Source organism: Perognathus longimembris, chromosome 2 (genome assembly GCF_023159225.1).
Source record: "Perognathus longimembris pacificus isolate PPM17 chromosome 2, ASM2315922v1, whole genome shotgun sequence".
Taxonomy (NCBI): domain Eukaryota; kingdom Metazoa; phylum Chordata; class Mammalia; order Rodentia; family Heteromyidae; genus Perognathus; species Perognathus longimembris.
The window spans coordinates 37,372,813-37,384,514 of NC_063162.1; the positions used below are offsets into that span (position 1 = coordinate 37,372,813).

The 11,702-nt window shown below is 38.3% G+C and overlaps 1 protein-coding gene across 4 annotated transcripts in view; it reads left to right on the plus strand.

The window, feature by feature from the left end:
- Bicc1 (BicC family RNA binding protein 1) overlaps window positions 1-11,072 on the plus strand; it is a 241,021-nt gene extending 229,949 nt beyond the window's left edge. For 3 of the 4 annotated variants that reach the window (XM_048338806.1, XM_048338807.1, XM_048338805.1), the window contains exons 20-21: window positions 1,976-2,075; window positions 7,729-11,072. In XM_048338806.1, coding sequence (XP_048194763.1) covers window positions 1,976-2,075; window positions 7,729-7,859 — 231 coding nt within the window. In that variant the 3' untranslated portion in view covers window positions 7,860-11,072. Of the gene's footprint in view, window positions 1-1,975; window positions 2,076-4,726; window positions 4,806-7,728 lie in introns of all 4 variants that reach the window. The other variant, XM_048338808.1, reaches the window with a different exon arrangement.
- The last annotated feature ends 630 nt before the right edge of the window (window positions 11,073-11,702 follow it).

Here is an 11,702-nt window from a genome sequence, read left to right on the forward strand (position 1 = left end):
TCATATTACTGCAGTAAATTCTCACAGGGTGTGTTGTGTTTTTTTTTTAATGTTCATGTATTCATTAATTTGCTACTTTGGTTTTGACTGCACTGAAACAGACCCGGGATGTCTTCTGCACAGTCACTACACTAGATTTTGGTCTGATGGATCAGGCATAGCCTGTTAAAGCATGGTTCTAGAACTGCTGTCACTAGGGCTGTCCTAATGCATCAGAAAGTTCAAGACATCAAGACATCATCCAAATTGGTGCTAAAGCCATGTTAGGGAACATCGGACTAAGTCAGAAGTTCTCAGGCACGTGTCAGTCAACAAAGAATTGAAGATTCTCTTTTGGCACATTGTATCATAAGTTCAATGTGTCACTCACACTTGATTAATGAATGAACATGACTGGTTATGCTGAAAAAGGATTTGTCATGTGCATATCGGATTTAAAAATTTGAATTTATTTTCTTTGTTCCAAGTTAGAAATTTTTCAGTTAGATAAACACTTAAGTAGAATCACCCATTCTTCATGATCATATTAAAGCACTGCTCATCTGCTGAATCTTGTTTTCTATAAAGGCAGCTGACTTGGAAGTACAAGGGCAGAGGTAGTTCAACTTCCCTAAACAAGGAAGGAATGTTGCTTGGAGATTTCTTCATTTGTTGTTATCTACATTTCCTATTTGAAGAACTGAAATAGATTTATTATAGATGCTTCTTACCCAAGAAGAAATAACATCTGGGAGTCAATGGTCACAATGGGCCTGCCTCAAACTGTACTAACCATGGGTCAGAAAACTGTGACCTGCACACTTGCTGCCAGATTTTTGTCAGTAGAGCTTTCCTGGGACATGCTCCCCCCATTTGTTTATAGAATATCTGTAGCTGCTTTTGAGGTGGAAAAGCAGAGCTGAGCAGTCACAACAATGACAATAAAGCCCTTGACACCCAGAACATTTATTATCTGGCTTTGAAAGGGTGAGTTTAGAGAACTAGTATTTCAGTAAATAGAATTTCTAAAACCAGCATTAGAATTGTGATAAATGATTGCTTTAAGATTTTTGTAAGAATCTGGATGTGACTTCAAAACATCATATTCAGTAAAGTTTAATGAAATGTATATTTGACTTTGTTTATGGCAGGTTGATATTTGATATTTTTGAATATTCAGATATGTTTAATGAGAATTCCTTACTAAATCACCTCATGATACTGAATTTACTGTAAGCATGCTGAAAATTCATTAACATTCATTGATATAGCATTCTTTTCTATTTCTAACAGTAAATCCCTATGAGGTAACTCAAGCATGTTCACATATCCACAGTCATAGTTGGGGCTCCCAAAACCCTGGTCCTAAGGTCTTAGGACAGCACTAAGTGGCTACACGTATATCTAGCAGAGTTTGTCCAACTTTCTCTGAACTTGAATTCTGTTGCTTTTCTTGTCTTCCTCACTGTCTTGAAAGGAAGAGTTGGCTGCTTAGGTTCTTTCTCTCTATACTTTATTTCTGATGCCAAAGAATAGTTACATACCGTTCTACCAGTCCATTTTTCTGCCATTTTCAGAGATATTCTGAGTCAAACTGTAGATGGGAAGTACTCTAGCAATGGTATTAACCTCATGTAAAATAAGATAAAATCATTTGTATTAGTTTCTTCTTATATATTTATATGTATCTCTCTATATATTATACGTATTTATATATATATGTATTTTTATCATTTCCTGCTATAGTTGCCAGGATGCTCAGAGCTCAGATTCTATGTTGATTGCAATCATAATTCACCATCTTTGACTAAGTCTGGAGTCATCTTACTTCTGTTTCACCATCTTTATTTCTTAATTCTTGTCCTGCAGGCTTATGCCAATACCATTAGTTTTTTGCAAGTAGGCAGAACATAATCAACAAACAGATAAAATAATGCATCTGTTTTACAATAATGAAGAAAATATACAAGGCTACAGATTGTGTTTCTACCCACAGATTGACCTTCAGACGTTCCTCACTCTCACAGATCAAGATCTGAAGGAGCTAGGAATCACTACTTTTGGTGCCAGGAGAAAAATGCTGCTTGCAATCTCAGGTGAATAAAAGAGTTCAACTCCTATTTTAAAATCTGAAAAAAATTTCTGCCCATGGTCTCAGCCAATGGGGCCGGTTCTGCCCCACAACTGTTTGCGGTTTCGAAGGGTTCTCGCTGAGAAATGGCCCGTTCCTTCATCAACGCCTTGCCTGAAAGATGACTTGTCAATGGTGTTCCTTAAAGTCTATCTCTTCAGAAAGATATAGCCAAAATTGCACTGGATGAAACCTGAGAAAGGCAACAGTTTAATTTTCCTTCTGCAGTTGTGTTAAGCATAACATTACGTTTGTGATAAATGATTCTTGATTGGATGTCCTGTGCAGGTGTCCTTGTACACTGAGACAAAAAGAAAAGACCATTCATGACACAGCCTTGAGCCTGGCAGGATTTCTTTTCCAATGTTTTCATAGAATATGAGTTCCCAGAAGGATGTGCTCCTGAAAATAGTCATCAATGCTGTCTTCCTAGTGTATGTTCTTTGTATAGGCATTGCATATTGTACATATTAGAAAGTGCTCGATACATACTTATTAGATGCCACTCACTTGAAAGCACAAGGAAACCAGAAACATGGTGGGGATGGTTAGATTCCTTTTTGAAGACTTTCCAATAAAAATAAATGTACCAGTCTCAAAAAGATGGACACTAAGGGTGGAAACCAAGAGTAGTGTGTTGGGAGCAATAGGTTTGCAGGCCACACTTCTCTGAAGCCAGCAGTTAGATCCAGTTGGTGAAAGTCCATTCCAGACAGCGCCCACTAATCAGATGAGCAAAGAAAATTTACAGATGGAATAGTTTTCCACTTTATTGAGCAGCAGATTCCAGTACCCTATCCACCTCCTCCTAAGAAATCTTTTACCTGAAGCAGACATAGGTAGAACAACTTTGAAATAGGGATGGGAATCCCACCAGTGAACTTCCTGGTGGCAGCAGCCATAGGTTCCTCCATGTTCCTCCCAAACATGGCAGGTTTAGGAATCCACCTTCTCTTTGTGCAGCACCCAAGGAGCTGCAATGGTGGTGCTCCACAAGCAGAGGCATAGTTTCTGTTTGCTCCTAATGATGTCGTGAAAAGAATGCTGGATTCAAATAAGAGTCCTGGGCTTTGCCTCTGCCACATCATGAGTCCATGGGTGAATTTCTTTATTAATCATAAAGATGGACTAGATGAGTGTATAAGGTCACCTTCTATTTCTAAGACCTTTCCTTTCATGTAATTTATCATCAAGTTTAATGAAATAGACAGCTCTTTAAAATAATAGGCAGGGATGGGAGTATGGCTTAATGATAAAGTACTCTCCTCGTATACATGAAGCCCTGGGTTCGATTCCTCAGCACCACCTATATAGAAAAAAAGCCGGAAGTGGCACTGTGGCTCAAGAGGTAGAGTGCTAGCCTTGAGCAAAAAGATGCAAGGGACAGTGCTCAGGCCATGAGTCCATGCCCCAGGACTGGCAACAAAAACAAAACAAAACATAAAATAATAGGTAGCATCTTGCCCTTTTTTTTTAATCATTAAGGTAAGGAAAGGGTTTTGGTTTACCCTGAGGTGCAGAGGCCAATTCCTAGATGGAAATTAACTACCCACTTTCACACTTTTATTCATTTACAAATGTGAGTCATGCACCTCTTGGTCAGCTCTCTTATCCACCACATCTACAACACGCCAGCATTTTTGTGCCAGAGACACATATACTCCAGAATGCCATAAGGTTTCCCTAGGAATCCATGGAATGGCACTGATCAAAGAATGGAAACTAAGCTCTTTCTTTGTGCATCAATTCCAAACCTAAAAATTTTAGCCACAAGTAGTATCTGCAGATATGTCCAGACATTGCTAGTCATCAATCTCTCTCCTCAGGACTGTATTCGTACCTCTCACTCTAGGTTTTGGGTATAGGATAGAAATAGAGGAATTCTGAATACTCTTAATATTTTTTTCAATCATCTTCTTATTATCTACTACTTCCATAGACTGCCTCTCTTGGAGTTCACAGGGGCTCTTGCTTTTAAAGGAAATTGGAGGTGTTGAAAAGATGCCCTGTGAATGCTCTGCCCAGCATGAAGTATTTGGTAATTTTAAGGATGATTTCGCCTTACTTTTTTCAGTGCATTTGTAATACATTTTTATTGAGAAGCCCCTCATCAAAAAGCTTCTAAAAGCTTCTTTCTACAATCAGTGTGTCAGGGGAAAAAAAGACCCACTTTTATAGTTCCAGAACATTTCATTTCCTGATAGATGGAGGTTAGGGAGGCAGCCCTAACTCACTCACATAGGACTTATGGTTACACAGTTTATGGTTAGACAGAGGTTGTTGAAAAATCCTAAATTTTTGTAGATTCTTTTTTATAATCAGAGTTCTTTTAGTATGAGGTTTAGTTTTGTCTTTCATCTTGGGCCAGAAGGCATGCATTTTAGTATTAGAGGTGCAGATGGACTTTACCTCTTCTAGTCAAAATGGATCAAAGAATATATCTGATAGATTCTTTTTTTTTTAATTCATGAGTTTTGAAAATTCACAGATTTCTCTCAGAATAGCTTAGTGGTTGGTTAACTAGAGACATAGTGAAAGTAGGAAAGTTAGCATCCTGTGACAGGCCTCCTGCCCCAGCCTCAGGTAGATCTAACATTTCCCGACCTATTCTTTTAGTTTGTGACTCTGTTCAGATCCGCAACAAGATCCTGAGAGCTGCCAGGATTGTGTGAACCTTGGAATTTCAAAGAAAAAGGTTGGTATTTCCCCAAATTATGCCTTAGGCTTATCAAAGAAAAAAAAAGGAAGGAATTTGCTTTTGCTTTTTAATCTAAAAAAAAAAAACAACGATCTTTGGTATCTTCTCTGAAGATTTATCCTGGTGTCTCACATTTAGAAAAACAAAACACTGTGTACTCATAGAAAAAGGCACATCTAGGAAATGGCAGTTTACCTCATGCTTATTTTGCTCTTTCAAAGATCTAAATGATGTGGCTTTTCAGAAAAAAGTTTTCAATGTTTATTGTTTTAATTGTCTTCATGGACCCAATTATTTTCATGTGCTCAATTGCACTTGTTATGTGTTTGGCCTCTTGTCTTACTTTCCCTCTTCTATAATATGGAAATATCTCTGACTTGTAGGCCTTCTCTCTTGGAAAAATGGAGCACAAGGATAGTTTCCTCACTTGAATATATTAAAACCTTCCCTAGTGTGCACTTGCCCAATGGATTCACTTACTATTTTTTTTTTTTGCTTTTTTAAAAATTTTTTTTCTTATTTATTGTCAAATTGGTTTACAGAGAGGTTACAGTTTCATATGTTAGGCATTGGATACATTTCTTGTACTGTTTGTTACCTCCTCCCTCATTCCCCCCTCCCCCCTCCCCCTTTCCCTCTCCCCCCATGAGTTGTTTAGTTGGTTTACACCAAACAGTTTTGCAAGCATTGCTTTTGTAGTTGTTTTTCTTTTTATCCTGTGTCTGTCGATTTTGGTATTCCCTTTCACTTTCCTAATTCTAATTAAGTCTCAACTCTGTCTTGATTCCGAGTTTTGATGTAGAAGATTCTTTTGCTTGGTTTTAAATGAGGTATATTTGTTTCCCATTGCTGGCATATCACTTACTTTGACTCTGTCACCAACCTGGACTACACAAGCCTGCACATGTTCTTTTGTTTATATAGGAAGTTTAAGCTATGTAACATCTTAAAAACCAATTAGGTATACAACATATGAAATAATGACATTATTAAACATACTTGGAATTCTCACTTTCTCTGGTTTAGACTCCTAGTTTCTGGTTTTCTCCATACCATGTGGATTGGTGTGGCTCAGGGTTCTGACCTCTGCATCAAGCAGGTGGGATGTCAGCCCCATCATGAAGATGTGTGGACCAGCAACAGTCAGCTTTATTCTCTGTAAAATGGAGAGTGGTATTATTTATCCTTTAGGGAAAAATCTGAACAGAACACAATAAATAACTCTAGAGTGTTTGTCATCTAACAACCTGTAATAAATCATTGTTATCTTTCTTCTCTCATAAGAACTATGTTAATAAAGAGACGTGTCTCCATTGTTTCTTCAGCCCTCACACTGCAGGCATGCACATTTTGGGAAGCACTGGGGAAGGGTTCAGGTATCAGGTCATCTTCTAGGACTACACAAGAACATTCTGGCCATATGGTGTATCTTTTTCTTTTTTAATTTTTTATTACTGTTATAAAGGTGATGTATAGAGGGGTTACAGTTACATAAGTCAAGAGTACATTTCTTTTAGGGCAATGTCACCTCTTCCCTCTCACTCTCCCAGTCATATTGTGATTCTTAGCCACTTAACCTGCTAGAGCCCACATCTCTGTAGCTTCAGAATTTTAAAGGGCCTTGTGTATATGGGTAAACAACTGAAATTCATGAGACTATAAAGGATTGAATTGCCTGCTCCTGACTCTTCTCAAAAGAGACACTTTCAGCAAATGACCTGTATGATCCCTCGATCGATTTGAAATTGAATAAATAGGCAGATGGACAATCTCTTCAAATTACCAGAAATTGTAATTTCCACAGTCAGGCTTGTTGCAGTTCATTAGCAACAGTAACATCAGTGATTTGGGGTCTATTGAGGGGGATGCATGATTATAAGGTAAATAATCTTATCAGTTAAATTAGGTTTAACATTTTTGATTGTTGGCAGTAGGAATACTAGACAGGATTTGATTATTGTCATTTTTGTTCTGGTACCAGGGCCTGGTTGTAGGGCTTTGCACTCTTGCTTGGCTTTTTCACTCGTGGCTAGTGGTCTACTACCTGAGCCTCACCTCCACTCTAGTATTTTGCTAGAAAATTGGAGAAGGAGTCTAGGCCTTTTCTGTCCCAGCTGCTTCAAACTTCAGTCCTCTGAATTTCAGCCTCCTGAGTAGCATGATAGTGGTGAACACTGGTGCCCAGCTCTAAACAGTATCCTGGTTTCCTTAAAATTAAAATAGTGCACTCTAGTTTTCCTCAAAATTGTGACTCAAGTATTCGTTGTTTCTAAGTTCTAATTTTTATCCCAAGTAGATTTTTTTATTCCTGGACACCTTGTGCTGATAGCTTTTTCCTATAATGGTTTGCCTCAGGAGCATAGGCCTCACAAGTGGGCACAGCCATGGGGGTTGCAGCTGTGTACTTCAAGGTACCTCTCCACTATCCATTTTCCTCAAGCTGAGGAGTGGGGTCGTCTTATCATCTCTGACTTTAATGACTTAGTGGTTGCTGTGTTGGATGAGGGCGAGTTCAGTAAGTGTAATAATCTTGTGGCAGTGGTAATACATCATCTTATATGCCTTTCACCAGCCATAGTGACTCCCACTACCTCAGAAAGGACCCTTGGGAGTAAGTCAGACTGCTTATTGGGTTAGAGGATTTTGAAAATGACGTCCTTCAAATAGCATATACATCATGCTGAAAATGATTGACTGCACTTTGGCTTTCTAGGTTATCATTATGCTATGTCTGACACCAGACTGATAGTTATTTCCACATGTTAACTGAAAGGTTTCATTTTGCCAGCAGACTTGACTTGGCCCTCAACACATACTGCATCACCATGTTCTGAGCTCTAATACCATGTCCAGGGTATATACAACTTCTTCATTGAACTGCTAACAGTTCTTTCTCTCTTGTCTCTCTCCCTCTCTCTAGAGCTCAATAAAAACCGAAGAAAGCTTTTTGAACCACCAAATTCCCGTACCTCTTTTCTGGAAGGCGGAGCAAGTGGGAGGCTACCCAGGCAATATCACTCAGACATTGCTAGTGTCAGTGGCCGCTGGTAGCAGTACCTTCTAGGCACAGAAAAACTGTACTTTGGACTCAGCTCATCTGTGAACAGCCTTTGCTGCACACCGTCCTCAGCACTCTGAGTGTCTGGGATCCGGACCAAAGCATCTTATTCACACCGGTACTTTAACATCAAAATGGAAGAAAAGAGACATGTGCTTAGATTGCCATACAAACACCAAATGTGGATAACTTTTAAAATTGCAGTTGGACAGAATTTTGCAATATGAAAATAGGGCTTTATTTCTTTTTATTTACCTATATAATGTATGCACTGATTTTTTTTTTACTTAAAATGAAGGATTTTGACACCTAGGATGCCAGAAAACATACAAGTTTTTTTTTTTTTTGCTTGTTTTGGTATTTGGGAATTTAAAAAAATAATAATCAAATGGAATTTTCTGGTACTGCTTTAAAATTATTGAGGTCTTTCAGCACTTTACACGTTCTGACTTCTTGTCCTGTGGAAATTGTCTGTCTTTCTCATTCTCTCTGTTATTTCTATGTCACCTGATGTATTGGTACAGATCAGGTTTAGTCACATTTTTCTGTCAAATTGTTCTTTGAAATGGTACTGGATATCAGTTGCTGTGCTGAGTATTCTGGACTTTGGGAAATGTGAGTCCACTTGGTTATGGACCAATTTTTATGTCAGCATCCTAAAAAACCTTAGCAAATGTGCCTCATTCCCAGGAACAAGTACCAACCAACCAAATGGGCTTGGCAATATTAACCCTTTGCAGTATCTATATTTAGCTGCTGCCTATATAGCTAAAATGATTTTAATATTTGTCTCATGGCAAAGGGCTGTTTTTAGTATACTGCCACTAAAGGACATTTATTTATATCAAACTTCTATTTTTAGATATTATAAGCATACAGTACATAGTTGATGAGATTGATATTTACTAGAGATTTATGGTAGAGAATGGACGGCATTCAATAACTGGAGCCCTAGATTGTCACTTTATTTAAAAGGACAAATAATCATCTGACAAGACAGCACTGTTGCCATTATGAAGAGAAAAAGTCACAGTCCTTAAACTTTTACCTACCTGGTCATGGGAATTTCCTAAAACTGTATCCATTGCTTGAAGTCAGTTTGCATTCATTGATGGAAAGGCTTTAAGTAAACCCAGGGTGGCAGTTTATAAAGGGGGTGGAATTCTGAAGGGGAAACAATGTTTTTTAAGTGGCTGGATTTATTGGTAAATATTACACTGTGAAAGTCCAAGAAATCAAGCAACATTGCTTCCCAAATCTTTTCAGACACCTTCTAGTGTATTTATGGTTTGCAGCCCATGAAGAAACTCACTAAAGTGCCTCTCTTCAAAGCAATATTCTATCCAAGTGCATTAATTTTTTGGAAACGTTTCCCATAGTAATGGTTGTCATTTACCTGAAATGGGTTTTTTTTTTGCTCATTGTTTAGGACTTTCTGTGTGGACATTAACCACTCTTTCACTCTCCATAGAAGGCACTGAGTTGAGCACTTGCACCCATATGGGGTAAGAAACTTTGCCTGATGTGTTTCCATGGCTCAGCCTTGCCATTCAGTTAAAAACAAGTGACATGTTTATCCACAGAAAATGTTTTCACTTTAGAAATGACATTGAAGGCATACACAATAAACTTGCCATAAGATGAACTATATCTGTCATTAAATTAAACTCTATTTCTTTAAGGACAGAAAAGCAAATGACTCCCTTTGCAAGTATTGTGCACTGGTCCTGTACACAAGCGTGCAGGTGATCACGTGGTGCTCCCTCTGTCTCTCCATTGTAGTCATGCCTCAGGCACAACATACAACACAACCATTCCAGGCTAGTTTTCTGCTCTACAGTCCAATTTTCTAAATTCTACACCTATTTGGTGAGGCCTTCCACAAATGAAGCAATCACAGCTTTCCCCAAGTTCTCTACCACATACTTGCAGCAGGAGGAAGATGGAATTCACACTCAGTATTAACTTGGTAGAGGTTTTGTGAACAGTGCTTTGATATTATGCCAAAGGGAAAATTGTCCACTTAAACTAGATTAAATAGGATGGCGAAAAGAATAAATTAAAACACTGGAAATTATTTTTTCTCACTTTCTCTTGATGCAATGAAGGGAATATGACACTACAGAATACAGAGTTGTTGGTATTATATAATGCACAAAATAATAGTTGGATTATTTGACTAAATGTTAGCTTTTAATCTGTGCCTTAACAATGATTGGTTATCTGTAAATAGAGGACAGATACAGATTGTATTTTGTGTGGGTTTTTGTCCTTTTAGTAACTTTTTTTTTAATGAGAAACAGAATTAACATTGAGAATGGGAATTTTTTCTAAGCTAATCAGTTGTTACATGAGAAATAAATTTATATAACCCCTTTGTATTGCTCTTGATAAATGAAATGTCTTTTTTTATCTTTACACATAAAAAATATATGCCTGCATCTGTTTTCTAAGAAAATCTCCCCCTGGCTATTTTCAGCAGAATTGAAAGATGTTTCTGCGGTGGAATTAAATATGTATTCTCTCTCCTCGTTTTGTATCGACAGAACTCATTTCAACCCCAAGCCAAGGTACTTTATTTGAGCCAGTGACTCCAAGACTAGTAGTAATCAATCACTGTTTCTCCATCCTTCTATGGTACATTCGAGACAAGTAACAGTATAGAACAGGTTTTATTCTTGTTCTTTTATGAAGACTCAAGTAGGTGAGCACTTTGACACCTCATTTATCTGTAAAGGCATTCCATACTGAAGTGGTGCTGGAGGAGTTGACCCTCAACATCTTGCAGAGACTAACTGCTGTGTGGTCTACTACACTGAGTGTTTACCAGGCCTGCAGTGAGATTCTGACTGCACTGGTTCCCAACATGGAATTTGTACTGCATTACTAATCCTCAGATTTGGCCTCTTCCCTAGCCCTCCTCCCCTTGTGTTCCCAGGAATATCTTCACTTGAAATAACCATGCTATTGATTCTGAAAAATTGTAGAACAAGCTGAGATCACACATGTAGTAATAGGTACTTGGGAGACTGAAATCAGGAGCCATCAGAGTTGCCAACTTGAGCAACAAGTTCACGAGACCCTTGTCAACCGAAACATGCACAGTGGCGCATGTCTGTTACCCTAGCAACCACCAAAAGCCTAAAAAAAGGCAAGATTGTGCCAGACAGGAAGCAAGACAGTATCTCAAATGCAACTGGCACAAAGAAAGGACTAGAACTGTGACAGTGATAGAGCACCTGCCAAACAAGTGTCAGGTTGCAAGTTCAAACCCTATTATGACCAAAAAAAAACTTATACAAGAGCTCTTTGGATAATTGAAATACTATCTTTGAACCAGTGGAATATTCATCCACCCATCATATATACATGTATGAATATATATGAAATTACATGACATAACAGTATATATTTTATATACACATGCCACACTGTTCTAGGTAGAGCACTGGCCAAGGGCAAACCCCTGCCCTCACTGAGCTGCTATTCTAAATGTGGAGAGAAGGGGTGGGGAGATCAGGATATCCAAAATTTGAAGCTATCTGGAAAATGTAGGGTTTAATTAAACCATAAAAGGATCCATCACTTGAAACAGGTCTATGCTGTCAGTGCAAAAATGTTCCTTTCCTCGCCATCTACTGAGGTTCCAACTTAATCATGGTCCCAGAAGGAGTGGCCAGAGGGCTGCAAACCCTCCCGGATATGTGGTTGGTTATATATGACAATGGTAGGTAGAGCCACAAATTTCTTAGGTGTGACTCCAGGCCACATCGTGGTTTTTAGAAAACCAAATTTACCTTTACATGAGTTGGCTATTACTGTGGATGCTCTAAGCA